Below are 27,543 nucleotides of genomic sequence, written 5' to 3' on the forward strand. Positions count from 1 at the left end.
CTCTGACTCCCAAGCCCGGGCTCTTTCCACTGAGCCACGTTGCTGGGGCATCTCCCTCCCCACAGCACTGTGCACGTTTCTACATATTATTTATCACCCTACTTATTTTGCTAATGAGGTGTACATCCCCTTGACTCTATCTTGATGATGTTGTCTTCTTTTTTTTTTGCTCTGCTGTCTCCCCCGTTTAGACTGTGGGCAAGTCACTTCACTGGGCCTCAGTTCCCTCATCTGTAAAATGGGGATGAAGACTGTGAGCCTCACGTGGGACAACCTGATGACGCTGGATCTCCCCCAGCGCTTAGAACAGTGCTCTGCACATAGTAAGCGCTTAAATACCGATTAGACTGTAAGCCCGTCAAACGGCAGGGACTGTATCTGTTGCCCACTTGTTCATTCCAAGCGCTTAGTACAGTGCTCTGCACATAGTAAGCGCTCAATAAATACTATTGAATGAATGAATGAATGAATACCAACATTATTAGACTGCGAGCCCGTTGTTGGGCAGAGATGGTCCCTCTCTGTTTCCCAATTGTCGATTCCAAGCGCTTAGTCCAGTGCTCTGCACGTAGTAAGAGCTCGATAAATACTATTGAACGAGGCACCGCCAAGAAGTCTCGCTTGCAGAAAGTGCCACCCTCTGGTTCCAGGGCATAGGTGGCAGGGCAGTGTGCCAACCCGGCAGATGCTCTAGTTACTCAGAAATCGGGATTGCGTGCTCTGCCGTAGATCATCCATTTTCCATCTCTCGGGGGTTTCCTTTGACATAAGGAAGGCGGCCTGTCACCTTCGGCTTCCTGAGCCCCAAGCCCTTCCTGCAGGAACGGGAAGGCCTTGACCAGAGCCTTCATTTGGGCTCTTCTCCCCCCTCTGTGGAAAGACCCAATTTGTCTTCCGGTCAGACTCTGTCTGCAGGGAAGAAACTGCTCCCCGCTCCTTGTACCCCTCCCTTCGTGTCCTGATTCTGAAACTCAGTTCCCTTTATCTGCAGTTAAGTTTGAAGAAGTCACACCGCTGGATCAGTTTCCTACCCCTTATCACTTCCCGTCATTGGGGTGAGGCTGGGAGAAAGGGAACCAGGAACGTGGTCAGCAGGGTTTGAGCTGGCTTGAGGAAACGGACCCAAAATGTCACACAGCTCCTTCAAGAGGCCTTCCCGATTAAGACTTCTTTCCCCCAGCTCCCACTCCCTTGGTTATATGCTTGGATCTGAATACTTTGGACGCTTGCTATTTACCCCAGAACGCTGCTGTACATATCTGTAAATGATTTATCTACATTCATATCTGTCTTCCCCCTCTAGACTACAAATTCTTGTGGACAAAAGGATCGTGCCTCAGTCAACCAATCAGTGGTATTAATGAGCACTATCTTGCACAGAGCACTGTACTAAGCACTTGGGAGAGTACACTACAACAGAATTAGCAGATACATTCCCTCCTACCTGGAACTCCCTCCCTCTTCCTAGCCAAAGCCTTACTAAAATCAGATCTCCTCCAAAAGCCCTTCCCTAACTAATCCCTCATTTTCCTATCCTGTTCACCCTCCCTTCTGCTCTGCCTCGCCTAGGCTCTTGGATGTGAGCCTCTTAAGCGCTCTGATAACTCATCCCACTCCCAGCCCCACAGCACTTATGTACATATCCTTATGCTCTTTCCCTTTCCCCTGTCTCTAGTAGGTGTTAACATCTGTCAGTCTCCCCCTCTAGATTGTAAACTCCTTACAAGAAAAGATCTTGTCTACCAACTCTACTGTACTCTCCCAAGGGCTTAGTTCATTAAGGATCCAATAAATACCACTGATTGATTGATCGAATGATCCAGCAGAGCAGAACTTTCACCATTATTCTTTTTTATGTTATTTGTTAAGTGCTTACTACGTTCCAGGAAGTGTACTAAACACTGGGGGTAGATACAACTTAATCAGATTGGACACAGTCCATTTCCCAATCGGGCTCACAGCCTTAATCCATATTTTCTAGGTAGCTGAGGTAACTGAGGCACAGAGAAGTTAAGTGACAAGTGGCAGACAAGTGGCAGCACTAGGGTTTGAACCCAGGTCATTCTGATTCCCAGGTCTGTGACTTATCCATTAGGTCACGCTGCCTCTCTGTCGCCGACAAGGACAGTTTCAAAGCCCTTCTAAAATTGTACCATCTCCTGGAGACTTTCATTAATTCATTCAATCGTATTTATTGAGTGCTTACCCTGTGCTTGAGAGAGTAATAAGTACTAAGTGCTTGGGAGAGTACAATTCAACAATAAACAGACACATACCCTGCCCACAATGATTAATCTGTCCTCTCCCCCACCTATTTCCCCCACTAGTGTCACTTTGACACTTCCAAGTCACCCAAGCACTTGAGAAACCCTCCTGCCCCCAGTAACACTTCGGTACATCTCTTATGTGTACAACTCTTTGCACCCTATTAAGTCTATTGAACTCTCCCAACTACTTAGCACAGGGTAAGCACTCAATCGATCAATGAAGCAGTGATATTTACTGAGCACTTCCTTTGTGCAGAGCTTGGAAGAGTGAAATAAGACAGATTTTGAGTCGGGTTCTCTGCTCACAAAGAGTTTAGAGTCTGGAGGGGGAAGACAGGCATAAATTAAAATAAATCAATTACTGAAATGAACATAAGTGCTGTGGGGCTGAGGGTTGGGTGAATACCAAGTGCTCAAAGGGTACAGATCCAGCGTGGCTCAGTGAAAAGAGCCCGGGCTTGGGAGTCAGAGGTCATGGGTTCTAATCCCGGCTCCGCCTCTTATCAGCTGTGTGACCTTGGGAAAGTCACTTAACTTCTCTGGGCCTCAGTGGCCTCATCTGTAAAATGGAGATGAAGACTGAGCCCCATGAGGGACAACCTGCTCACTTTGTATCTCCCCAGCGCTTACAACAGTACTTTGCACATAGCGCTTAACAAATACCAACATTATTACTTAACTGCTCCGTGCCTCGGTCACCTCATCTGTAAAATGGGGATTAAGTCTGTGAGCCCCATGTGGGACAACCTAATGACCTTGTATCCACCCCAGCGCCTAGAACAGTGCTCGATACAAAGTAAACGCTTAACCAATACCATCATCATTATTACTATTACATCCAAGGGCATAGATGTAATTTTATTTATTTGTACTGATGTCTGTCTCCCCCTCTCCAGACTGTAAACTTGTTTTGGGCAGGGAATATCACTGTTAATTGTTGTACTTTCCCAAGTGCTGAATACAGTGCTCTGCACACAGTAAGCGCTTAATAAATACAAATGAATGAATGATTGCTCACTGAAGGAAGGACTGTATCTTTGTCTGAGTCACTATTTCCTAGCTGGCCTGCGAGTCTGCCAGACAATCAATGCTAATCTAGTTTAGTGTTAATCTAGTTTCCTCTCAGGATAAATGAGGCCTTATGAGTAAATGTTATTTCCCTGCCCCATGCCTCACGGCTAACATGGAGTAGACTGTGACTTTCCACAGGCACTGAAGCACAATCTTAAATTCAAACTAGCTGGCTTTTGTGGAGCATATAATAAGCACCTTGTGGGGGGTAGGGGGGTTGACTGACACAGTCCTTGCCCACAGGATGCTCCCCGGAGGGATAAAACAGACCCTTGGAAAATCCACCCCAATTTAGGCTTGTGTTTGCCGGAAATGAGGTGAGGGACAGGTGGCAAGAATGAGGTTAGGGAATCAGCCTGGCTTCATGGATAAAGGTGCAGGCCTGGGAGTCAGAGGACCTGGGTCCTAATCCCAGCCTCGCCATTTAATAATAATAGTAATTATGGTATTTGTTAAGCGCTTACTATGTGCAGAGCACTGTTCTAAGCGCTGGGGTAGATGCAGGGTAATCAGATTGTCCCACGTGGGGCTCACGTTTTTTAATCCCCATTTTTACAGATGAGGTAACTGAGGCCCAGAGAAGTTAAGTGACTTGCCCAAGGTCACACAGCAGACAAGTGGCGGAGTCGGGATTAGAACCCACGACCTCTGACTCCCCAGCCCATGCTCTTTCCACTAAGCCACGCTGCTTCTCTGGGTGACCTTCTGGGTGACCTCGGCAAGTCATTTAACTTCACTGGGCCTCACTTTCTTCAACTGCAAAATAGGGATTCAGTAACTGTTCTCCCTTCAAGTTAGACTGTGAGCCCCATGTGGGACAGGGACTGTAACCAGCCTGATTAACTTGTATCTCTCCCAGTGCTTAGAAAAATGTTCGCCATATAGTAAATGCTTAACAAATACCACCAAAAAAAGGATAGAATCGGGTGGAAGATGGGGCTAATAAAGTGGGAGAGTGAGTGGCAGTGAAGCAAAGGTTTCCTGGAAGAGGTGACCTTGAGGAAGAGAGCGACAACAAACTCCTGGTGTCTATTATATTGCACTCTCCCAACCGCTTAGTACAGGGCTCAGCAAGGAGTAAGCGCTCAATAAATATGATCGATTGAAAGGTAGATGAACAGGGAATCCGTTCTATGCGTGAATCCTAATGAAAAATGCAAATCTCTGAGTTGCTAACTCAGGCAGGTAAGAGTCAAATGAGTTTCCATTTTTTAAATGGTATTTAAGTGCTTACTATGTGTCAAATACTGTTCTATGCACTGGGGCAGATAGAAGTTAATCAGACTGTATGCAGTCCCCGTCCCACCTGGGGCTCACTAACTAGAATAATAATAATAATAATAATGCTGGTATTTTTTAAGCGCTTACTAGGTGCAAAGCACTGTTCTAAGCGCTGGAGGGATAGAAGGTGATCAGGTTGTCCCACGTGGGGCTCACTGTCTAACTAGAACAATAATAATAATAATAATTATGCTGGTATTTGTTAAGCGCTTACTATGTGCAAAACACTGTTCTAAGCGCTGGGGGGGATAGAAGGTGATCAAGTTATCCCACGTGGGGTTCACAGTCTTCATCCCCATTTTACAGATGAGGTCACTGAGGCACAGAGAAGTGACTTGCCCATAGTCACACAGTCGCCAAGTGGCGGAGCAGGGATTAGAACCCATGACCTCTGACTCCCAAGCCCGGCCTCTTTCCACTGAGCCACGCTGCTTCTCTAGCGAACAGGCGCCGAATCCCTATTTTGCAGTTGAAGAAACAGAGGCACCGAGAAGTTAAGTGACTTGACCCAGCAGGAATACGGCGGGGCCGGAATTAGAACCCAGGCCGGTCCTTTATCCACTGGGTCGCTCTGCTTCCCTTTGATCCTGATCCCTTTCTCCCCTCTCAAAAGGTACAGAAGCGGCAAATAACTTGTGGATGCAAACAGCTCTTCCAGCCTGGCTTCCACAGGGAACACAGCGGATTTGGGATGGGGGCAAGGAGGGACGGGGGAGACACCCGGTTGTCCTGGGAATGGACTGGCCAGGCCGCAGGAAAGTCGGTCCAGCTTTCTGGGCCTTGGCGCCCCCAGCTGTCCAAAGCAGAGGGGTCAAGTCACATCATCTGGCTAACGGAAAGGGCCTTTCCCTTGGTCCCTTTTTAATAACAATAATGTTGGTATTTGTTAAGCGCTTACTATGTGCAGAGCACTGTTCTAAGCGCGGGGGGAGATACAGGGTCATCAGGTTGTCCCACGTGAGGCTCACAGTTAATCCCCATTTTACAGATGAGGGAACTGAGGCCCAGAGAAGTGAAGTGACTCGCCCACAGTCGCGCAGCTGACAAGTGGCAGGGCCGGGAGTCGAACCCATGACCTCTGACTCCGAAGCCCAGGCTCTTTCCTCTGAGCCACGCTGCTTCCCTAGAAAGCACCCTCCGACCTGCCTGAAGCCTACTCTTTAACTATGGGCATTCCTCAGCCCCAAGGTGAGCCTGAGATTGAAGCCCGAATAGCCAGCAGTAATTATTGCTGTGGTCATTAGAAGGAAAGTGCGGGATATGTTTAGTATGGAACCGGAGCCTTGGTCTGTGATTGGCGGCTCCTTGAGGGTAGGAACCAGCGGGACTGTCTGTGGGGCAGAAAGGCTGAATAAATAAGCACCAATTATCCTCCCGATTTGAAGTCGGAGTGACCCGCTCTGCGCTCTCAGATCCTGCAGATCAGCCTCTCATTTCAAGCAGGTGGTCGAAGGCATGAAAAGCAGCGTGGCCTAGAGGGAAAAGCTAGGACCTGGGAACCAGACGACCTGGGTTCTAATTCCGGCTCTGCCGCGCGCCTAATATAGAGAAGTGGCATGGCTCGGTGGAAAGAGCCCGGGCTTGGGAGTTAGAGGTCGTGGATTCTGATCCCGGGTCTGCCACTTGTCAGCTGTATGACTTTGGGCAAATCAGTTAACTTCTCTGTGCCTCAGTTACCTCGTCTGTAAAATGGGGATTAAGACTGTGAGCCCCATGTGGGACAACCTGATTACCTTGTACCTTGGCACATAGTAAGTGCTTAACAAATGCCATTATTATTATTAATATGTGACTGCGGACAAGTCACTTCACTTCTCTGGGCCTCAACTTCCTCATCTGTACAATGGGGATTAAGTCTGTGAACCCCCTTGAGGGACGTGGACTGTGTCCAACCTGATTAGCTTGTGCCTACCCCAGTGCTTGGGAAGTTCCCGGTACATAACAAGTGCTTAACAGATACCATAAAATAAAATTAAAAGGCAGTAAGGGTGAGCGGGGGATGGAGTCAGGGAATTAAAGAGAGAACAGACTTCCAGAATCCTTGGCAAAAACCACCGTTCTGGCTTCTTGCCCTTACTGAGCTAGAGTGAAGGTAGGAGGAGGGAGAGAGAGGATGGTGAAGATTTTATTCGGGGGGGCCATATCCACCAAGGGCACTCTGAGGGGGGAGGGACTCAGTTTCCCCCTCCTCACTGATCCCTCCAACATCACCCTCCGACCTGCCTGAAGCCTACTCTTCAGAAGAAGAGAAGCAGCGTGGCTCAGTGGAAAGAGCACGGGCTTTGGAGTCAGGGCTCATGAGTTCGAATCCCAGCTCTGCCACTTGTCGGCTGTGTGACTGTGGGCAAGTCACTTAACTTCTCTGTGCCTCAGTTCCCTCATCTGTAAAATGGGGATTAAGACTGTGAGCCCCATGTGGGACAGCCTGATTCCCCTATGTCTACCCCAGCGCTTAGAACAGTGCTCGGCACATAGTAAGCGCTTAACAAATACCAACATTAGATTACTCTTTAACTACGGGCATTCCTCAGCCCCACAGTGAGCCTGAGGTTGAAGGCCGAATAGCCAGCAATAATAATAATGATGATATTTGTTAAGCGCTTACTATCTGCCAAGCACTGTTCTAAGCGCTGGGGTAGATTCAAGGTAATCAGGTTGTCCCACGCGGGGCTCACAGTCTTAATCCCCATTTTTTACAGATGAGGTAACTGAGGCACAGAGAAATGAAGTGACTTGCCCAAAGTCACACAGCTGACAAGTGGCAGAGCTGGAATTAGAACCCATAACCTCTGACTCCCAAGCCCGGGCTCTTTCCATTGAGCCATGCTGCTTCTCAATAAATAATAATGGTGGTATTTAAACACTTACTATGTGCAAAGCACTGTTCTAAGCACTGGAAGGATATCAGGTGATCAGGCTGACCCTAAGGTCAGGGCCTGGTCGGGGGCCCCGCGGCCGGGGAGGAGGGAAGCAACATGGCCGACGGCGACGCCTCAGCGCACCCTGGAAACTCTACGGATGATTGCACAAACTCTACGGACGATTGCAGATGAAGAGTGGGTCATTCTGGCAGAGATGTGTCCATGGAGTCGCTATGAGTCGGAAACGACTCGACAGCATGACTAGACAAGAGGGGAAAGTAACAGAATGTAAAGACTGCCAGGAAGCTTTCATTCTGACTGAACTCAGTGACCTGGACAGCAGCACACTGAGGCCCTTGCAGGTATCCTCTACCCCCGGACTCGTCGGACTCTCAGTTTTATATTCTATTTATTTGCTATTGTTCTGAGATGTTCATTCCCTTGATTCTATTTATTGCTATTGTTCTTGTCTGTCTCCCCCGATTAGACTGTAAGCCCGTCAAAGGGCAGGGACTGTCTCTATCTGTTACCGATTTGTACATTCCAAGTGCTTAGTACAGTGCTCTAAACATAGTAAGCGCTCAATAAATACTATTGAATGAATGAAGGAACGTGGGGCTCACAGTTTTTATCCCTATTTTTCAGATGAGGTAACTGAGGCCCAGAGAAGTTAAGTGACTTGCCCAAAGTCATACAGCTGGCAAGTGGCGGAGCCAGGATTAGAACCCATGACCTCTGACTCCCCAGCCTGGGCTCTTTCCACTGAGCCATACGGCATATAGTATTCAAGCTTCCAGTGACCATTTGGCTCGGGCAACGCAACTTGCCGGTCCTCTCCCTCCCCTCCCCATGGGCATCGCCTCCCTGGATTGGCTCCTGCCCACTGTGGATTCCCCTGTGCCCATCACCAAGAGCCTGCTTCCCTCCCCGGGGAAGACACAGAGGTAGGCAGTGGAAGGAGCTGAGAGGAACCAGCAGGTAGGGCAAGGAAGAGGAGTCGGGGAGGGGGCGGGGATGGAGACGGGCACAGAATCAGCCTGACAAGGTGCTGTTTTCTTTCAAGGGACCCCCAAGAGGCTCGGAATCAGATCGCCTGGATTCCAACCTCAGCCATTTTTTGATACGTCTGCCCTCTGACATGAGAAGGAACCCAAAGAGATGCCACCCAAAAGCATAGGAAAGGGAGTGAGATCTGGGGGCGAAAGAACCCAGAGGTTGAAGGGAAAGGAAGTGTTCACTTTCTGCCTCCCCCAAAAGGATATCACCCAGAAAACTCATTCCCCTGTGGGTCCGTTGAAGGAGAAAGGACACCTGGGAATTCTCCCACTCCTTGAGGCTCATTCCTGCTCTGCCCACGACTTCCAGCAATTTCCTCCAGGGCAAACACCTGGAGGGAAAGGTCGCTCAGGAAAGGCCCGGGATCCCAAGTCCTGGGGTCATTGCCGTCATCCTTCTTGTCCCCTTCATCCCCTCTGGAGGAATACACACGTGGCATTCAGGTGGCCGGGAGGGGGTTGGACATTTCAATCAGATCAGACTGTACAGTGGGCCAGAGGCCCCCCAGAACTTCACCATAAATCCCCAAACACCCCAGGTTACAAATACCATCTGTCCCGTTCATACATCATCTTGCCCCCTCTCCACCATGCTTTTCCTTCCGGGGATCAGGCGAGTGGGCGTCCGATCCTCCATTCCCACTGGACGCTCCATCTCTCCGCAGGTCAATGGAATCGACTTCGGGGTCAAGGGACTAGGAGGGGCTCTCTGTCTCTCTCCGCCATTGAGAGTCGCATGCTCTTTCGACACCGTCTTGGCCCCAACCCCCTCCGTCCACATCGGCCTGGTGGGGCGGGAAGGTTCCGAGGGGCTCTGGTGCCCTGCTCCCCCGGGGGTGGTGGAGCAGTTGGCCTCGGAGCCCGGGAAGGGACCGGGAGGGACCCCTCAGTCTGCCCTGGCCCGGGGTACGTGGCGAGGCGGCGTTGGACACTGTCCCCTACAGCAGCTCCGAGGCGAGAGCCCAGTCCTGAAGTGACAGAGCAAAGGAGGCCTCGGACCCCAATCCGGGTTAGCCCCACCCTCCCCTCTCTCTGGCAGGTGGGCCCCCAGTTCTGCCCCTCCCCTATCCAGAGGGTCCCTCCCTGCCCCCCAACCCTCAACTCACCTTCTCCGGCTCCTGCGGGCCCTGGCCCTGCCCCCCCTGCCCGGTCCGGGCGGCCAGCAACAGGCGGAGGGGGGGCTCGGCCTTCAACAGCTCCCTCAGCCCTTCTGGGCTGGTCTCCTCGCCCACTGGGTGCCCGTTCACCTCCAGCACCACGTCGCCGACCCGCAGCCCGGCTTGAGCTGCCGGCCCCCCGGGGGTCACCTGGAGGGATGGGAGGCAGAGTGAGGGGGAGGGTGGGGGCAGATTTCATGTGGATCACAGGGTGGCCCGGCATATTTATTCTATTTATTGCCATTGTTCTTGTCTGTCTCCCCCGTTTAGACTGTAAGCCCATCAAAGGGCAAGGACTGTCTCTATCTGTTACCGATTTGTACATTCCAAGCGCTTAGTACAGTGCTCTGCACATAGTAAGCGCTCAATAAGTACTACTGAATAAATGAATTTTTTTTTACCCTATATATTTTGTTAATGAGGTGTTCATCCCTTTGATTCTATTTATCGTGATTAAGTTGTCTTGTTTTTGTCCGTCTGTCTCCCCCGATTAGACTGTAAGCCCGTCAGTGGGCAGGGATTGTCTCTATCTGTTGATGAATTGTACATTCCAAGCGCTTAGTACAGTGCTCTGCACATAGTAAGCTCTCAATAAATACTACTGAATGAATCTCCCTTCCTCTGAGACTGTGAGCCGTCTGTAGGACGGGGCTGTGTCTGATCTTTTTGTCTGATAACTGCCCCAGCGTGCAGACACATGGTAAGCACTTTATGAATACCAAAAATCCCTGTTCTGCCAATTGCTTGCTATGTGACCTTGGCCAAGTCACTTAACTTCTCCGTGCCTCAGTTTCTTCAACTGCAAAACTGGGGATTCGATACCTGTTCCCCTTCCTTACTTAAGACGGTGAGCCTCAATGAGAAGGCCCAGGTCTGGACTGTAAACTGGTTGTGGGCAGGGAATGTCTTTTTATTGTTGTACTTAGTACAGTGCTCTGCACATGGTAAGCGCTCAATAAATACAATTGAATGATTGAATAATTGATTGACAGGGACTGTGTCCAACCTAATTAATTTGTACCTAACCCAGTGCTTAGAACAGTTTTTGATACACAAGAACCATAAAACAAAAATCATTATTATTATAGAAGATCAGTGTGGCCCAGTGGAAAAACATGGGCCTGGGACTCAGAGGACCTGGGTTCTAATCCCTGCTCCGCCACTCGTCTGCTTTGTAACTTTGGACAAGTCATTTCACTTCTCTGGGCCTCAGTTTCCTCAGCTGTAAAACACCTTTTCTCCCTCCTAGACTACGAGTCCCACACGGCTGCGTGTAACCTGATTATCTTGTATCTACCGCAGTGTTTAATATGGTGCTTGGCACGCAGAAAATTCTTAATAAAACACAGTAAGTGCTCAATAAGTGTGACTGAATGAATAAAGACGATTGAATGAAATACCACAATGACTATTATTCTAAGGTCAGTAGTTCCAAGGTCACGGGATCCAAGAACCATCACCTGGGAGATGAAGAGGTCGGGCTCTTCGGCCACCCAGCTGAGCCGGAAACCGTAGCTGCCGCCGAGCGGCCGGTAGAGGAGGCAGAGTCGGGGGTCGTGAGGGTGCGGGGGGGCCGGGTGTGAGGGAGGGGTTGGGGGCGTGGAGAGGGAGTCTGGGGACAACGCCGGGGCGTCTGCCTGGGAGGCAGTAGTTGCCACAAAGAGCAGAGGGGACAGGCGGACCTGAACAGAGAGGAGACAGAGGTCAGACCCCACCGGGGGGGGGGCCCAGACCACCCAGACCGCTGGCCGCCAAGACCCCCCACCGGACCAAGCAGAGCAGCCGCCCCCCCCCCCCGGGCCAGTACCATGCTGTAGAACCGGTCGGCCTCAGGGTCCACGACGACAAGGGAGAGGTGGGACCCGCAGGCCCTGATCCTGGCCACCACCTCCTCATGGCCCAGTCCTTCCAGGCTCTCCCCAGCCACGGCCACCAGCCGGTCCCCGGCCAGCATCCCGGCCCTTTCGGCCGGCAAACCTGGATCCACCTCCCAGAGGAACTGTCCTGGGGTGGGGTGGGGGCCGGGGGGGAATCCGGTCACTCCCCCCGTCCCAGGCCTGGCAGACCCCCAGGGACACCCAGGCTTCAGCCCAGGGGGTGACCCTGAGGACAGCCACAGTGGTCTCACACACACACACACAAGTGGACGGGGGTCGGGTAAGGTGGACAGCGTGACCACCAAGGAGGAGACACGTACGTGAGCCACGTCACCTGGCTTGGCTCCAGCTGTGCTCAGAGAGCCCCCTGCTCCCCGCCGACTCACCAAACTGGCCTCTGGGACCTTTCTCCTCCCGCAGCAGGAAGCCAAACCCCTGCGGCCCCTTCTCCAGACGCAGCTGGCGTGGCCGGGCGGGCAGGGCCCAGCCTTCGGCCAGCGGGGCGGCCAGGGGCAGGCCCAGCTGGTGGCAACGATCCTCCACTTCCCAATCCACCACCAGAAGCGTCACCTGCTCCCTGCTCTGTTGTAGCTGTGGGTAATAATAATAACGATAATGGTATTTGTTCAGCGCTCACTATGTGCCAGGCACTGTACTAAGCGCTGGGGTGGAAACAAGCAAATCAAGTTGGACTGTCTCTTGTCCCATGTAGGGCTTACAGTTTCAATCCCCATTTTACAGATGAAGTACACGGGGCCCAGAAAAGTAAAGTCGCTTGCTCAAGGTCACAGAGCAGACAGTGGCAGAGTCAGGATTAGAACCCAAGACGTTCTGACTCCCAGGCCCGTGCTCTATCCACTAGGCCATGCTGCTTTGGACAGCTAAATCCTGAATTTCAGTGCCCAGAGGGCCACATGTGGGGTGGAGGTGGGCACGAGCATATAATAATGTTGGTATTTATTAAGTGCTTACTATGTGCCGAGCACTGTTCTAAGCGCTGGGGTAGACACAGGGGAATCAGGTTGTCCCACTTGGGGCTCACAATCTTAATCCCCATTTTACAGATGAGGTGACTGAGGCACCGAGAAGTTAAGTGACTTGCCCAAAGTCACACAGCTGACAAGTGGCCGATCTGGGATTCGAACCCATGACCTCTGACTCCAAAGCCCGTGCTCTTTCCACTGAGCCACGCTCTGCTCCTGGGAAGGTGGCTGAGAGTCTCTGGGGAAAGTGCAGGTGCAGAGTCGAGTGGAGGAAACAAAGTTTCAGTCTGAAGTTGCAGCAGGGAAGATGGAAGTTAGGCAACAGAAAGAACTTCACAGCGGGGAGACAGGGGGAAGAAGGGGGAAGTGCCTGAGGCTGCGGGGTCTTCTTATTCCCTGCAAAGACTGAGGGAGAACCCCTGGGACTGGGATGGGGGAAGCAACCAAGCCATCCGGGGTTGGCTTAGGGCAGAGCAATGTAGCCTAGTGGAGAGAGCTCGGGCCTGGAAGGCGGAAGGACCTGGGTTCTACTCCCAGTTCTGCCGCTTGTCTTCTCTATGCCTCAGCTCCTTCATCTGTAAAATGGGATTTAAGATTTGAGCCCCACGTGGGACACGGACTGTGTGTGCAACCTGATTAGCTTGTATCGACCCCAGTGCTTGGTACAATTATTATTATGTTAACTTGTTAAGCACTTACTATGTGCCAAGCACTGTTCTAAGCACTAGGGTAGATACAAGTTAATCAGGTTGGACACGGTCCCTCTCCCACACGGGGCTCACCCTCTTATTCCCCATTTTATAGATGAGGTAACTGAGGCACAGAGAAATGAAGTGACTTATGCAAGTTTACACAGTGGACACGTGGTGGAACTGGGGCTAGAGCCATGATCTATCCACTAGGCCACACTGCTTCGGTGCCTGGTGCATAGCAAGCACTTATATACCAAAAAAAAAAAAAAAAGAGGGAGATGGGGCCAGGAGTTCAAGGGGGAGGCTCGGGGAGTGAGGCGGCTGCCCCATACCTTCTGGTTGAGCTGGCTACAGGTGATATTCCTCACGTCGACCCCGTTGATTTCCAGCAGGCGAGCCCGGGGGGGCACTCCAGCCTGTTCCGCTGCCCCCCCGCCGCTCACCAGCAGCCAGAAATTCCCCCGGTCCCCTGCCGAAAGAGAGGACGCCTTCAGTCTCCAGTCTGGCTTGAGCCAGCTGGGAGCAGAACTAGCCCTAGCTCTCCAGCACTCCATCACCTTGGCCCTTCCTACCTCACCTCGCTTCTCTCCTTCTCCATCCCATCCCGCACACTCTGCTCCTCTGGTGCCGCTCGCCTTCTCACTGGGCCTCCATCTCGCCTGTCTCCCCACCGACCCCCGGCCCACGTCCGGCCTCTGGCCTGGAACGTCCTTGCTCCTCAAATCTGCCAGACAAGGCTTATTGAAAGCACGTCTCCTCCAAGAGGCCTTCCCAGACTAAGCCCCACTTTTCCTCATCTCCCACTCCCTTCTGCGTCACCCTGACTCGCTCCCTTTGCTATTCCCCATTCTCCCAGCCCCACGACGTTTATGTACGTCTGTCATTTTATTTATTTGTACTGATGTCTTTTTATTTGTATCGATGTCTGTCTCCCCACCTCTAGACCGTGAGCTCGAGTGGGCAGGGATTGTCACTCTTCGTTGTTATATTGTACTTTCCCAAATGCTTAGTACAGTGCTCTGCGCACAGTAAGCACTTCATAAATATGACTGAAAGAATGAATGAATGAATGAATGAATGAATGAATGAATGAATAGAACAGCCCTGGGCTGGGGTTGGGACGGAGGGCGACCAAAAGGGAAGCTCACAGTCGCCAGCCCACTCACCGGAGGAGACGCTGAAGCCAAACCCGCCCTCATCTTTGACTACGTGGCACAGTCGGGGACGGACGTCGGCGCCGAGCTTGGGGCAGAGGTGGGCACTGTCCCCCCGCAGGGCACGAGCCGCGGCCTCGACGTGCCCGGCCAGAACCGTCAGCAGCACCCGCGAGCCGCTCGCCCTGATCCGCCGTACCACCTGCCAGGGAAAGTGGGGAAGGGAGGGGCGCTCAGCGGTATCGGGTTGCCCGGGCCCCCATCAGGCCCTCTCCCACTGCTCCTCGACACCCCATTCCGCCGGGCCTCACCTCCTGGAAGGTTTCATGCTCCACACTGTCCATATTGACCCCCAGGATCCGGTCACCATCCTGCAGACCCTGGCACTGGGCAGCGGAGCCCGTCTCCACCCAGCGCACGGCGTGCCCAGCTCGGTTCGGCTCCTTCCTCAGTTGGAAGCCAAAACTCCCACCCTCGTCCCTGCTCAGCAGGCAAAACCGAGGCCGTTCCGGGCCCCAGGAGTCTGTTGGGAGGGAGGGAGGGTCAGCTCTGGAGGAGGGGGGTTGAAAGGAGTGGGCAGCAGAGCACTCAGGGGAGAGGGGGAGGATATCACCCAAGGAGACAGGGTTCCTGGTGACATCTCTTAAACAGCGAACACCACATGGGTGACGGATGGGAACCCTAGTGTGTGCGTGCGTGCGTAACTGCAGAGTGGGAAGGGGTTTTGACTTTGCCACCCGGCTCCTCCCAGCCTGCGTTAAGTACGAGAGATGGGGTGGTCGCCGGGGAGACGGTTACAGGCGAGACGAGGTGGCGGCCAGGGAGACAGGGTGAGGGTAGAGGAATTACCTAGGTGGTCGTGGTCCTCGGCCAGCGAGAGGGCAGGGTTGTCTATCCCGAGCTTCGGGTCAAATTCGAACCTTCTAGGAAGAGGCGGGAGGCATGGCACCTGGCCTAGGGCATCACACCTGTCCCGAGGGAAGGATCCTGGGTCCTCTCCGCCTCCCTCTCTCTCTCGGCTTCTCCCCAGGACAGAGGGAGCAGCAAAACCGTCACCTCCGTGTTGCCAAAAAGTTCCACTGGGAGCTCCTTGAGGGTAAGAGATCTTCCATACTTTTAATCTGAGTACTCTTTCCAGCTCTGAGTACAGTGCTTCGCACAGAGGAAGTGCTTATAATACATATTCTTACTATTACTTTCTCCTCTCTAAGGCCCTCAGTCACCTTGCCCCCTTCTACCACCTCACCTGGCTACTCTCCTACTCCAACCCAGCTTGAACCCAGCTTGTGCATTTCACTCTTCAAATGCTAAGCTTCTCACTATATCTCGATCTCGTCGCCGACCTCATGCCCACATCCTGCCTCTGGCCTGGAATGCCCTTCCTCTTTCTATCTGACAGATAATGACTCTCCCCAACTTCAAAGCCTTACTGAAGTCACATCTCCTCCATGAGGCCTTCCCTGACTAAGCCCCCCTTTCCTCTTCTCCCACTCCCTTCTGTGTTGCCCTGCCTGGCTCCTTTTATTCATCACCACCCCCTCCCAGCCCCACAACACGCTTATGTACTTTTCGGTGATTTTATTTATTTATATTAATGTCTGTCTCCTCCTCTAGACTCCCTGCTCTTTGTGGGCGGGGAATGTGTCTATCTTCTACTCTCCCAAGCGCTTAGTACAGTGCTCTGCACACAGTAAGCGCTCAATAAGTGATTGACTGACCGATTGGCTCTCTACCCATCCTCACTCCCCTCCCACCACAACCCAGTCCACCCGCTTTGCTCTTCTCACACCAACTTACTCTCTGTGCTTTTAGCTTGTCTCTCTTGAAGTTCCTTGATCAGATCCTTGCTCCTAACTGGAATTTCCTTCCCCACCATATCCAACAGACTACCACTCTCCCAATCTTCAAAGGCCTATTAAAATCCAACCTCCACCAGGAAGTCTTCCCTGGCTCTGCCACTTGTCAGCTGGGTGACTGTGGGCAGTCACTTCATTTCTCTGTGCCTCAGTTCCCTCATCTGTAAAATGGGGATGAAGACTGTGAGCCTCACGTGGGACAACCTGATTACCCTGTATCTTCCCCAGCGCTTAGAACAGTGCTCTGCACATAGTAAGTGCTTAACAAATACCAACATTATTAGTCTTTCTTCTCCTCACCTTATTCTTCCTCCCTTCTGCCTTAGTTACGCGCCTGAGTCCATCCCCGCCAAGCACTTTAGTGCTCACCCCATTCCCACCCCTGACACACTTAGGTTCAGATCCTTAAAATCCACCTGTGATTTATTTTAGAGTCTGTCTCCGCCTCTCAATCCCCACTCTATTGTGCACAGTAAGTATTCAATAAATACCACTGACTGACTGATTACTACTCTTCACCGGCCAGGTGACCAGGACATCCCCTCTCCACGTCCCCCATCACCCCTTAAAGTTAGGTCCCTCCTCCCTCACCCCCATCAACCCTGCATCCAGTGTGGCACTCACGAGGTTAACCCAGCAGTATCCTGGAGACCTGCGGGGTAGAAAGGGCAAGTGAAGGGGGGGTGCCAGGCTCCCCCCGTGCCACAGGCCGGGGTGAGGGGCGGGCGAGGGGCTAGCTAGGCTACCAACCCAGCAGAAATGAGAACCCAGGAGTCCCCTCCCTGCCTCTCCCCAAGATGCCTCCCCTCGCACCACTGCACTGTCTGGCCCTGCCTGGGCTCAGGTTCAGCGGGAGCTGATCCTCCCTTTCCAGGCAGACTCCTCCGCCCCCTCACCCCACCCCACCCCACACGCTGAGAGTGGCTCCCAGCGGTCCCACTCGTGGGGCCACCGGCCCCCACCTCCCGGGGCTCCCTCTCGGGGGGTCCCACCCTGCACCTTCTACCTGCTGCCGCTTCCATGGTTGAGCCTTGGACTCCGCGGCCCCAGAGAAGGGGCAAGGTCCAGCACAAGCAGCTGACCCCACCCCCCCCACCCAGCCCCCACCGTCTCCGCCTCCTTCAAGACGGCACTGACGCAGTCCAGGGCAATGGTTATTGGGCGGGTGTCTGGCCCTAGGGAATCCTGGATCCCTTCCCCGTGCCAGGCTCCATTCCCTGCCCTCCCGTCACCCCCTACAGTCCCGGAAGACCCGACCACGTGCAGAGTCACGGCCCCTGTGGGGTCGGGACCCTGCTGGCCACCCCCGTCCCATGGTTGGGAGGAAGGGGTGAGCTGCTTCGCTGCTCAACTTCTCCCAAGGTGCTAGGGACAGGGGAAGAGCCGGAAGTGTCGGCCCGTGCCTCTAGCTGGGTGCCCTGAACTTGGGTCCGTGGGGGCACCGATGCCCGGGTGGCACCAGGAACGCAGAGCCATCCGTGCCCCAGAGAGCCGTGGAGGTTGGCGGGGGAGTCGGGGTGGTTGAAGTCAGTCAGTCAGTTGCATTTATGGAGCACTTACTGTGTGCAGAGCACGGAACTAAGGGCTTAGGAGAGTACACGATAACAGACACATTCCCTCCCCACCACGAGCTCACAGTCTAGAGGGCAGGTGTCCCATTCCTGCATGGTGCCACGGGAGAAAGAAGAGGCAACAGCAGATAAGTGGCATTTGGCTTTTAATGGCAGCAAGTCGGGACTCGTGGACCCTGGGAGTCCCTCCAGCCCCGGGCATCCAGCTGGGCACGGACAGTGTGGGTCAGAGCGGCGAAAGAGAGAAGGCACAAACAGCAGATTGGGGCAAAAGGCCCCAGAGTAGGCGGGGGAGTAAACTCACAACTCCTGCCCGTGGGGCTTCTTCCTCCACCTCTCCGGACAGACCGAGGGACCCCAAACGAGGGGGCGGCCTGGATCTCCGGCCTCTGGAGGAGGCGCGGAGGGGTAGTCCGAGAGGCCGGGTCAAAGGCCGAGGCCTCGCCCGCCGTGCCCTCCGGCCCCCTGGAAGACAGCATCATGCCGTGCCCGCCTCTGGGCATGAACTTGGGGCTAATCTGCCCTGTGGGCTTCGCAGGGGAGTGGAGTTGGGGGGGGGGCGTTCACCCACCGAGTCTCGATTTCCCACCCCCAAGTGCTCCCCGCAGCCGAGGAGGCCTCCCCAGCGGGGCAGCCCGGCTCGCTTCCCGGCGTCTGGCTAAGTGCCCGGGTCCTGCAGGCTCTCCAGCAGGGCCTTGACTTCGCCCTCCACCCGCAGCAGTTTGGCCCTGCGCCAGGGGTTGAGGGTGGTAGCCCGGCTGTCTTCCAGGTCTCTCAGCAGCAGCCCCAGGTGGCCTCGCACCCGGCCCCTGTCCCAGCTGCGCAGGTTCCGCTGCACCTCGCCCAAGATCACCGCCCAGTGCTCCGACACGGCGGCCCCTTCCATCAGCGACGCCACCACGCGGGCCCCGCTCGGGGTCTCCCGCACCGCCTGCAGCGCCTGCCGGCCCTCCGTGCTCAGCTCGTTGAAGTAGAGGCTGGGGAGGGAGGAAGGGAAAGCGAGGTGGTCACTGGCCTACAGGAAGTGCTCACGAGGCGTGTGGTTTGATGGAAAGAGCCTGGGAGCCCGAGGACTGGTGTTTTGGGGGGGTTTTTTTGGTCTTTGCTAAGCGTTTGCTACATGACAGGCTCTGTACTAAGAACTGGGGTAGACACAAGCTGATCAGGTTGGACGCAGTCCATGTCCCATACGAGGCTCACAGTCTTAGTCCCTGTTTTATAGATGGGGAACTGAGGCACAGAGAACTGAAGCGACTTGCCCAAGGTCACACAGCAGACACGTGGCAGAGCTGGGATTGGAAGCCAGGTCCTTCTGACTCCCAGACCCGTGCTCTCTCTACTAGGTTTAATCCCGGCTCTGCCAGTTGCCAGCTGGGTGACCTAGAGCCCGTCGTTTCGCTCCTCTTTGCCTCGGTTTCCTCATCTCTAAAATGGGGATGCAATACCTGTTCTCCCTCCCCCTCGAACCCTAGGACAGGGACCGGGTCTGACCTGATTAACTCGACTCTACCCCAGTGCGTGGCACATAGTAAGCGCTTAACAAAATACCACAATCATCATCATTATTATTTCAAGTTGGGCAAACAATGAGGGGGCAGAGGAGAGGCGGCAACGAATGAGAGGGCGGGAGGAGGAGGAGGCAGTGACGAATGAGAGACAAGGACCAGCTGATCAGGCAGACAGAGCGCGGGCCTGGGAGTCGGAAGGTCCTGAGTTCTAATCCCAGCTCCGCCATATAATAATAATAATAATAATGGTATTTGTTAAGCGCATACTGTGTGCCAAGCACCGTTCTAAGCGCTGGGGTAGATACAAGGTCATCGGGTTGTCCCATATGGGGTTCACAATCTTAATCCCCATTTTACAGATGAGGTAACTGAGGCACAGAGAAGTTGAACAACTTGCCCAGAGTCACACAACTGACAAGTGGCGGAGCAGGGATTAGAACCCACGACCTCTGACTCCTAAACCCGTGCTCTTTCCACTAAGCCGGGACTGCTGTGTAGCCTTGGGCAAGTCACTTCACTTCTCTGTGCCTCAGTTCCCTCATCTGTAAAATGGGGATTGTGACCGTGAGCCCCACGCGGGAGAGGGACTGTGTCCAAGCCGATTTTGCTTCTCTCCATCCCAGAGCTTAATACAGGGCTTGGCAAATTGTAAGCGCTTTACCAGTACCATTATGGTTATATGGTTATATGGTTATATGGTTATATGGTTATATGGTTAGAGAAGCAGCGTGGCTCGGCGGAAAGAGCACGGACTTTGGAGTCAGAGGTCATGGGTTCGAATCCCGGCTCGGCCACTTGTCAGCTGTGTGACTTTGGGCAAGTCACTTAACTTCTCGGTGCCTCAGTTACCTCATCTGTAAAATGGGGATGAAGACTGTGAGCCCCACGTGGGACAACCTGATTCCCCTGTGTCTACCCCAGCGCTTAGAACAGTGCTCGGCACATAGTAAGCGCTTAACAAATACCAACATTATTATTATTATTATTATTACTGTTATTATTATTAGGAGGGGACGGGGACAGAGCAGAAAGTGGAGAAGGGGCTGTGACAGGGCAGAGGCCACATGGAGAAAGAGGTAGGGAGGGCAGGAACGAATCACGGGCTAAGGAGTGGGTCCACTGGCCGGGGTCGGGGCGGGCCAAGGGGCGGACACTCACTGCAGCATCTTCAGCGTGGGGTGCTCCTGGGCGGCGCGGGCCAGGGCCAGGGCGGCAGCGTCCCCCGCCCCGTTGTGGGCCACGTTGAGCTCCTGCAGCTGCTGGTTCTGGCCCAGCTGGGCCGCCAGCAGCTGCAGCCCCCCGTCGCCCAGCCCCGTGTGCAGCAGAGACAGGTGGGTCACCGAGCTGTTGCCTGCCAGTCCCTCGACCAGCAGCTTCACACCCGCTTCCGTCAGCGGGTTGTTGGAGAGCCTGGGGGGAGGGAGAAAAAGGGGGGTGGATATTGAGGCTCGGGGGGAGGAGGACGCGGGAGCCCCCGGATCCAGGTCCGGTGGTGGCGGGCCCGGGGGAGGGGGGCCCCTTGACCGCCCCGGCCACTCACCGCAGGGTAGCGACTTGGCACCTGTCATTCAGGAGGAGGTCTCGGAGTTCCCGGCAGGCCTCGGGGCCGAGGTTGTTCTGCTGCAGACTGGGAACAAGAGGCCCGGTCAGGGATCCGGGCCCCCCGCCCCCATCCCCATCCCCGGCCAGCCCCACGCCCGCTCCCTCCAGAAGATTCTGGCAGAGAAGCGGCACGGCGTAGCGGCTAGAGCATGGGTCTGGGAGTCAGAGGTCATGATTCTAATCCCAGCTCCGCCACCTGTCTGCAGTGTGACCTTGGGCAAATCACTTCACTTCTCTGTGCCTCGGTTACCTCATCCGTAGAATGGGGATTGAGACCTTGAGCCCCACGGGGGACGGGGTCTGCGTCCAACCCAATTTGCTTGCATCCACCCCAGCGCTCGGTACTGTACCTGGCACCTAGTAAGCGCTTAACACATATCATTATTATTTTTATTATCATTATTGTTATTCTCCCCCACCCACCCATCCGGCGGTGCCCCCGGACCCACTCACCAGAGCCGACGGGCGCGCAGGAAGACTGGCGCGAGGGTGCGGAGCCCGGAGGGGTCCAGCTGGCAGGCGGCCAGGTTGACTTCGTCCAGGGGGTGTCCCCCGCTGCCCAGCACGGCCGCCACCACGGAGCACTTGAGCGGGGTGAGGCGGACGCCGGCCAGGTTGAGGCGGCGCAGGGGCCGGAGCACGTCGGCGGAGAAGCGCTGGTTCTGGAACTCGAAGTGGAAGAAGAGGTTGTCGAAGAGTTCGGACGGGGGCAGCTCCCCGCGCCGGTGCTTGGCCAGCTTCTTCTTGATGGCCCGGGCGTTCTCCTCCGCGTCCAGGGTCTGGATGGGGCAGCCCAGCTGGGCCAGCACGGCCCGGTTGCGGCTGGACAGGAGGCCGCCCAGGAACATCGGGAAGAGCTCGAAGACCTCGTCCTCGGGGGGCCCGTCGGGGTGCTGCCGGGGGCCCTCCACCCCGAGGATGCTGGCGCCGATCTGATCCAGGACGTCGTCGTTGTAGTAATCCTCCTCCTTGAACATCTCCAGCACCACGGCCTGGGCCAGCGCCTCCCGGCTCCGCCCCACCAGCCGCCCCATCACCTGCGGTACCACCTGGAGACGGGGGGATTCGGGTCGGGGGGCGTCGCGGCCATCGCCCCGACTCCCGGTCAGGCCCACCCCGGGACAGAGAGGAAGGGGGAGTTCCCCTACTGAGCGTCAGGGAGGGGTTCTTCGCTCGCATCCACCCCGGCGTTTAGTCCGGCGCCTGACCCATAGCGAGTGCTTAACGGGTACCGTAGTTATTATTATTTCTATCTTAAAGTCTCACCTCCCCACCTCCCGCTGCTGTTCCCGCTCCACAGGAGAGGGAGTGGAGCCGGCCACCTCCTCCAGGAATCCCTCGGGTTCGGGATGTCACCCTCTTCCCTCTCGGACGCTTCCCCAGGTCCCACTGCGAGCAGTGGCCGGATCTGAGCCCGGCATCTGAGTCGGGGGGGCCTGTCGGGGCAGGGGAGATGGACACGTCAGAAAGGCCCCTTGGCGACGGGGGTTTCCACCGGGAGATGGGGAGCCCACCGAGGGCCCCGGAGGCCTCCACTGTCACCTCAACTTTTTTTTATGGTATTTGTTAAGCGCCGATTATGTGCCAGACACCGTACTAAGTGCAGGGGTAGATGGAATAATAGTAATAATAATTATGGCATTTGTTAAGCGCTTACTATGTGCGACGTGACCTAGTGGCAAGAGCGAGAGCTTGGGAGTTGGAGGTTGTGGGTTCCTAATCCCGGCTCCGCCACCTGTCTGCCGTGTGACCTTGGGCAAGTCACTTCACTTCTCTGTGCCTCAGTGACCTCGTCTGGAAAATGGGGATGGAGACCGTAAGCCCATACGGGACGGGGACCGCGTCCCACCTGCTTACCTCGTATCTCCCCCAGCGCTCAGAACGGCGCCTGGCGTGTAGTGAGCGCTTAACAAATATCATAATTACGACGACGAAGATGACCGTCCTTACTAATACGAGCTAATGAGGCCAGACCCAGTCCGAGTCCCACCTTGAGTAAGTTGAAGAGCAGGGGCAGCGCCCTCAAGGGCAGCAGCTTGGACAGGATGCCCAGCACCAGGCTGACGTCCTCCCCGACCCGGCCCACGGCCTCGGCCAGCTCCTTGCCCAGGCGCTGCAGCGGGGTCTTGCGCTCGCCCAGCACGATGTACAGGGCAGCCAGGTACTCCTGCAGGGCGGGCACCGTGAACACCAGGTCCTGGCGTCTCCCGGGCTCCAGGCAGGGCGCCAGGAAGAAGCGCAGGGCATCGCGGCGGAAGACGTGAAGGAGGCGGAACTCGGCCTCCGTCTTCACCCCGGCCTCCAGGCAGGCCTGCACGTCCGCCTCCGAGAAGTAGGTCTTGCGTGCCCTCACGCCCTCGTACGCCAACCTGCCCATGGTGCGGGCGGCGTAGCGCATCAGGGACACCCGCGAGGGGTCCCTGCTGTCCAGCGTCTCCCCGTTGAAGTTGAGGCGCAGGAAGCTCGTGTAGATGCCCGTCAGCGTCTGCCCGGCGGGGGCGGGGGCGTGGAGGAAGTGGAGGGTGGCGCACACCAGCCAGCAGTAGGAGGGCAGGAAGCAAGCGGCCGTGATCTGGTGGTGCCCCTCCAGGTTGCGGGAGAGCATCTGCACCAGGCTCTCGCGCTGGGCCGGGGTGCCCACGGGGAAGCCCGGGGTGCCCGCGGGCCCGCAGTCCGGCTGGTTGAGGCGGAGCTGGAAGTAGAGCTTCTGCAGGTTGGTGTCGGAGAAGCCGCAGATCTCCCCGTAGCGGCCCACGTACTTGCTGGGCACCCGCCCGACGGCGGAGGGCCGGGTGGTCACTAGGATGCTGGCCTGGTGGGTGCGCGGGCATCAGGCAGGCCCCGGGGGCGGGGAGGAGCCGGGAGTCCCAGCCCCTCTCTCGCCTCCCTCCCCCAGGCCTAGCCTCTTCCACCCCCTTCCCCCAGCGGGCTTCCTCCCACTCCGCTGCCCTCGACGACCGGCAGAGAGAGAGAGAGAGAGAGAGCCCGGGGAAAGGCAGGCGGCCCGGGACTCGGGAAGGAGTGGGCAGAGTTGGAATACCAAGGGAGGACCGTCGCCTGGGAGAGGTCAGCTGTCCGAAACAAAATGGACAGTGGCTACCTGGGAGGGATGCCCTTTCCCCCAAACGCCCCGTCCCCGCCAGCCGGGCCCCAGGTAGCCGAGAAGGGGCACCGTCCTGATGGCAGTGACCGGTCCGCGCGCCGAGGGACCGCCGGGACCGCCGGCCCTCGGTCCCACGGGCGCGGGTGCCCGGCGGCTTGACTCACCTCGGGCAGCATGTATTTGCGCAGCAGGTTAACGACGATGCCCGCCGGGTCCACGGGCTCCTCGGGGTCGGCGCACAGGGAGGTGCTCGCCAGGCGGAAGTCCAGGTTGAGTCGCTCCAGGCCGTTGAGCACGAAGAGCACCCGGGGGCCGTCCGTGCCCAGCAGCGGCAGCACCTCGCGCAGGTGCAGGTACTTGCGGGTGACGAGCTGACAGAGGGAGACGGACGCGGTGCCCGGGGCCGAGAGATCCTCGCAGGAGAAGGGGATGACCAGCTCGAAGCCGGGCAGCCGCCCGTGGCACCAGTCCAGCACCATCTTGCGGACGAGCGTGCTCTTGCCCGTCCCCACGGTGCCGTAGAGCACCACCGTCTGCACCCGTCGCCCGCAGGCGTCGGGGTCGAAGAGGTGGGGCAGGGGCAGGGTGCGGGCCCCGCTGGGCGGGGGCTGGCTCTCCAGGGCCGGCTCGGCAGAGGGCCGCAGCAGCTCCTCCGGGGAGCTCTCCCGGATCACCGGGTCCACGTGCGCCGTGTCCAGCGAGAACGTCGGCCCGAACTGGCGCTCCTCCCGGGGCAGCCGGCTGAACCACTCTGCCAGGCTCCGGCGATGCCGCTGGATGGCATCTAGCGGGGAGAGGGGCCGGGGTGGGGGTCAGAAGGACCTGGGTTCTAATCCCGGCTTTGTCGCTTGTCTGCTTTGTGACTTTGGGCAAGTCACTTCATTTCTCTGGGCCTCAGTTTCCTCTTCTCTAAATTGGGGACGAAGACCGTGAGCCCCCTCGGCTTGTATCTTCCCCAGCGCTTAGTACGGTGCCTGACACATAGTAAGCGCTTAACAAATACCACAGTTATTATAAATATTATCGGGGTGGCAAAGAGAGGCACAGTCCATGCTCTCCCTCCAGGGGGGTCCCACCCAGGTCCTTGATCCCTCCCAGCCCGGCCTCCCCGTGCCCCCAAAAGCTTACCTTTTTTTAAATTATATCTGTTAGGCATTTACTATTTGCCAGGCCCTCTAAGAAGTGTGGCTTAAGGGCCCGGGCTTGGGAGTCAGAGGACATGAGTTCTAATCCTGACTCCGCCACTTGTTTGCTGTGTGACCTTGGGCAAACTTCTCTGTGCTTCTGTGACCTCATCTGTAAAATGGGGATTAAGACTGTGAGCCCCACGTGGGACATTCTGATGACCTCATAACTACCCCAGCGTTTAGAAGGGGGCTTGGCAAGTAGTAAGGGCTTAACAAATATCATCATTATTATTACTAAGCACCGGGGGAGATGATAATAATCATGATTATGGTATTTGTTATGCGCTTACTATGGGTCAGGCACTGAACTAGGCGCTGGGGTGAATACAGACTAATTGGGTTGGACACATTCCCTGTCCCACATAGGGCTCACAGCTTCAATCTCCATTTAAAGATGAGGTAACTGAGGCTCAGAGAAGTGAAGTGATTTGTCCAAGGTCACACAGCAGACAAGTGGCGGAGCCGGGATTAGAACCCATGACCTGAATCCCAGGCCCGGCCCCTATCCACTATGCCACGATTGCCTCGTATCTATCCCAATGCTTAGAACGTAGGTGCTTAACAAGTACGGTAATTATTATTATTAAACAAGATGATCAGGTTGGAAACAGCCCATGTCCCACATGGGGCCCCCCCAGTCTTAATCCCCATTTTACGGATGAGGTAACTGAGGCACAAAGAAGTGAAGTGACTTGCCCAAGATCACGCAGAAGACGAACGGCGGAGCTGGGATTAGAAGCCAGGTCCTTCTGAGGCCCAGGCCCGGGCTCTAACCATTAGGCCACACCGCTTCTCTTTACCTGATGCTGTGATACTTCGGAACAGCTGCCCATGACGCCCAGATGGGTGCGAGCTACCCGCCGAGCCTCCTTGGTGGCGACCCGATGTCCTGCATCGGGGAGAGAGCGTTCAATCGTTCACTCCTATTTACCGGGCGCTTACTGTGTGCACAGCTCTGTACCGAGCGCTTGGGAGAATACAATAGTATAATAATAAACTGACCCATTCCGTCCCCACAACGAGCTTACAGTCTAGAGGTGGGGGAGACAGATACGTCGTAAATAAACTACAGCTAATGACCTGAGTGCTGTGGGGCTGGGAGGGGGGCGAGGAATAAAGGGAGAGAGTCAGGGCGACGCAGGAGGGAGGGGGAGAAGGGGAAAGGAGGGTTTAATCAGGGAAGGCCTCTTGGAGGAGATGGGCCTTCAATAAGAGGGTGAGAGGGACCACCCTCTGCGGGGAGAGGGAAGGGTTGGGAGGCGCGGCAGACAGAGGGAGGGTGGACCGGGGCTGGGGCCAGGGGACCCCGAAGGACTCAGAAGCAGCATGGCCTATTGGCTTGGGAGTCAGAGGGCGTGGGTTCTAATCCTCCCTCCGCACCTCTCTGCCGTGGCGAGTCACTTCACTTCTCTGTGCCTCAGCGACCCCATCTGTCAAATGGGGATTAAGAATAATAATAACGATGGCATCCGTGAAGTGCTTACTATGTGCCAAACGCTGTCTAAGCGCCGGGGGGATACGAGGTGATCAGGTCGTCCCCCGTGGGGCTCACAGTCTCCATCCCCATTTTTCCAGATGAGGTAACTGAGACCCAGAGAAGTGGAGTGACTTGCTCCAAGTCCCACAGCTGACAAGCGGCGGAGCCGGGATTAGAACCCACGACCTCTGACTCCCAAGCCCGGGCTCTTTCCACTGAGCCGCGCTGCTCCTCTAAGGCCTCCGGGGAATAGGAGTGTGAGCCCCTCGTGGGCCAACCTGACTACCTGGTACCACCCCTGCGCTTAGAACAGTGCTGGGCACACGGTAGGCGCTTAACAGATACTATTCTTCTTCTTCTTTCTGATCAGGACTCACCCAGAGATGGAGGTGGGCAGCAGGGCTGCGGGCGAGGTGCGGGCGAGAAGCGGGAAGGGACCTGCGGAGGGTAGAGGAGCAGTTTGGCAGCCCCTTCTCCCCCCCATGCCCTCCCTGTTCCGGCTGCCCCCACCCCCCCACCCCCCCCGTCTGGGTCTCGGGGTCCGGGAGGGGTGGGGGGTTGGGCTGGGCCGGTCCCGCCGCCCACCCCGACTTTGGGCTCACCTGATGCCCGGCCCGGTGGGCGCAGGCGAGGCCGGGGGAGGCCTGGCAGAAGGCTGCCCAGGCGCATGGCGGGCTGTCAGGGCCGGGGGCCCGGGCCGAGGCCCCGCACGGCCCAAGCTGCACGGACGGGGGGCACGGGGTAGGAAGGGGGCACGGCCCCGGGGGTCCGGGGGGCCCGACGACCCACCCCCCGCTCCCCGCCCTCCCGATGCCCGCGCCGGCCAGCGGACACCCGGCCG

At 56.0% G+C, this 27,543-nt stretch overlaps 2 protein-coding genes across 5 annotated transcripts; both read right to left on the minus strand.

Moving 5' to 3' along the window:
• Nucleotides 1-8,980: 8,980 nt before the first annotated feature.
• PDZD3 (PDZ domain containing 3) lies at nucleotides 8,981-17,300 on the minus strand. Of its 3 annotated transcripts, none has more exons than XM_029074615.1 (11): nucleotides 17,261-17,300; nucleotides 16,879-16,906; nucleotides 15,248-15,318; nucleotides 14,710-14,921; nucleotides 14,411-14,600; nucleotides 13,577-13,713; nucleotides 11,956-12,160; nucleotides 11,500-11,696; nucleotides 11,153-11,374; nucleotides 9,642-9,842; nucleotides 8,981-9,503 (listed from the first exon to the last, which is right to left on the minus strand). In XM_029074615.1, the coding sequence occupies exons 1-11, from the start codon at nucleotides 17,274-17,276 to the stop codon at nucleotides 9,474-9,476; spliced, it is 1,509 nt and encodes a 502-aa protein (XP_028930448.1). In that variant the 5' UTR covers nucleotides 17,277-17,300; the 3' UTR covers nucleotides 8,981-9,473. The 3 variants fall into 3 exon arrangements, with proteins under 3 accessions (XP_028930448.1, XP_028930447.1, XP_028930446.1); XM_029074614.1 differs by having other exon boundaries at nucleotides 15,248-15,321; XM_029074613.1 differs by having other exon boundaries at nucleotides 15,248-15,366.
• A 654-nt stretch (nucleotides 17,301-17,954) lies between these two features.
• Nucleotides 17,955-27,492, minus strand: NLRX1 (NLR family member X1). Of its 2 annotated transcripts, XM_029075829.2 has the most exons (9): nucleotides 27,305-27,492; nucleotides 27,080-27,140; nucleotides 26,026-26,114; nucleotides 24,203-24,822; nucleotides 22,926-23,747; nucleotides 21,389-21,984; nucleotides 20,874-20,960; nucleotides 20,492-20,743; nucleotides 17,955-18,802 (listed from the first exon to the last, which is right to left on the minus strand). In XM_029075829.2, exons 1-9 carry the CDS (start codon nucleotides 27,369-27,371, stop codon nucleotides 18,484-18,486), a joined length of 2,913 nt encoding a protein of 970 aa, XP_028931662.1. In that variant the 5' UTR covers nucleotides 27,372-27,492; the 3' UTR covers nucleotides 17,955-18,483. The 2 variants fall into 2 exon arrangements, with proteins under 2 accessions (XP_028931662.1, XP_028931664.1); XM_029075831.1 differs by lacking the exons at nucleotides 26,026-26,114; nucleotides 27,080-27,140; nucleotides 27,305-27,492 and adding an exon at nucleotides 25,167-25,205.
• Between the last annotated feature and the right edge of the window lie 51 nt (nucleotides 27,493-27,543).

The sequence above is a fragment of the Ornithorhynchus anatinus genome, chromosome 11 (genome assembly GCF_004115215.2).
Source record: "Ornithorhynchus anatinus isolate Pmale09 chromosome 11, mOrnAna1.pri.v4, whole genome shotgun sequence".
In the NCBI taxonomy this organism is placed as follows: domain Eukaryota; kingdom Metazoa; phylum Chordata; class Mammalia; order Monotremata; family Ornithorhynchidae; genus Ornithorhynchus; species Ornithorhynchus anatinus.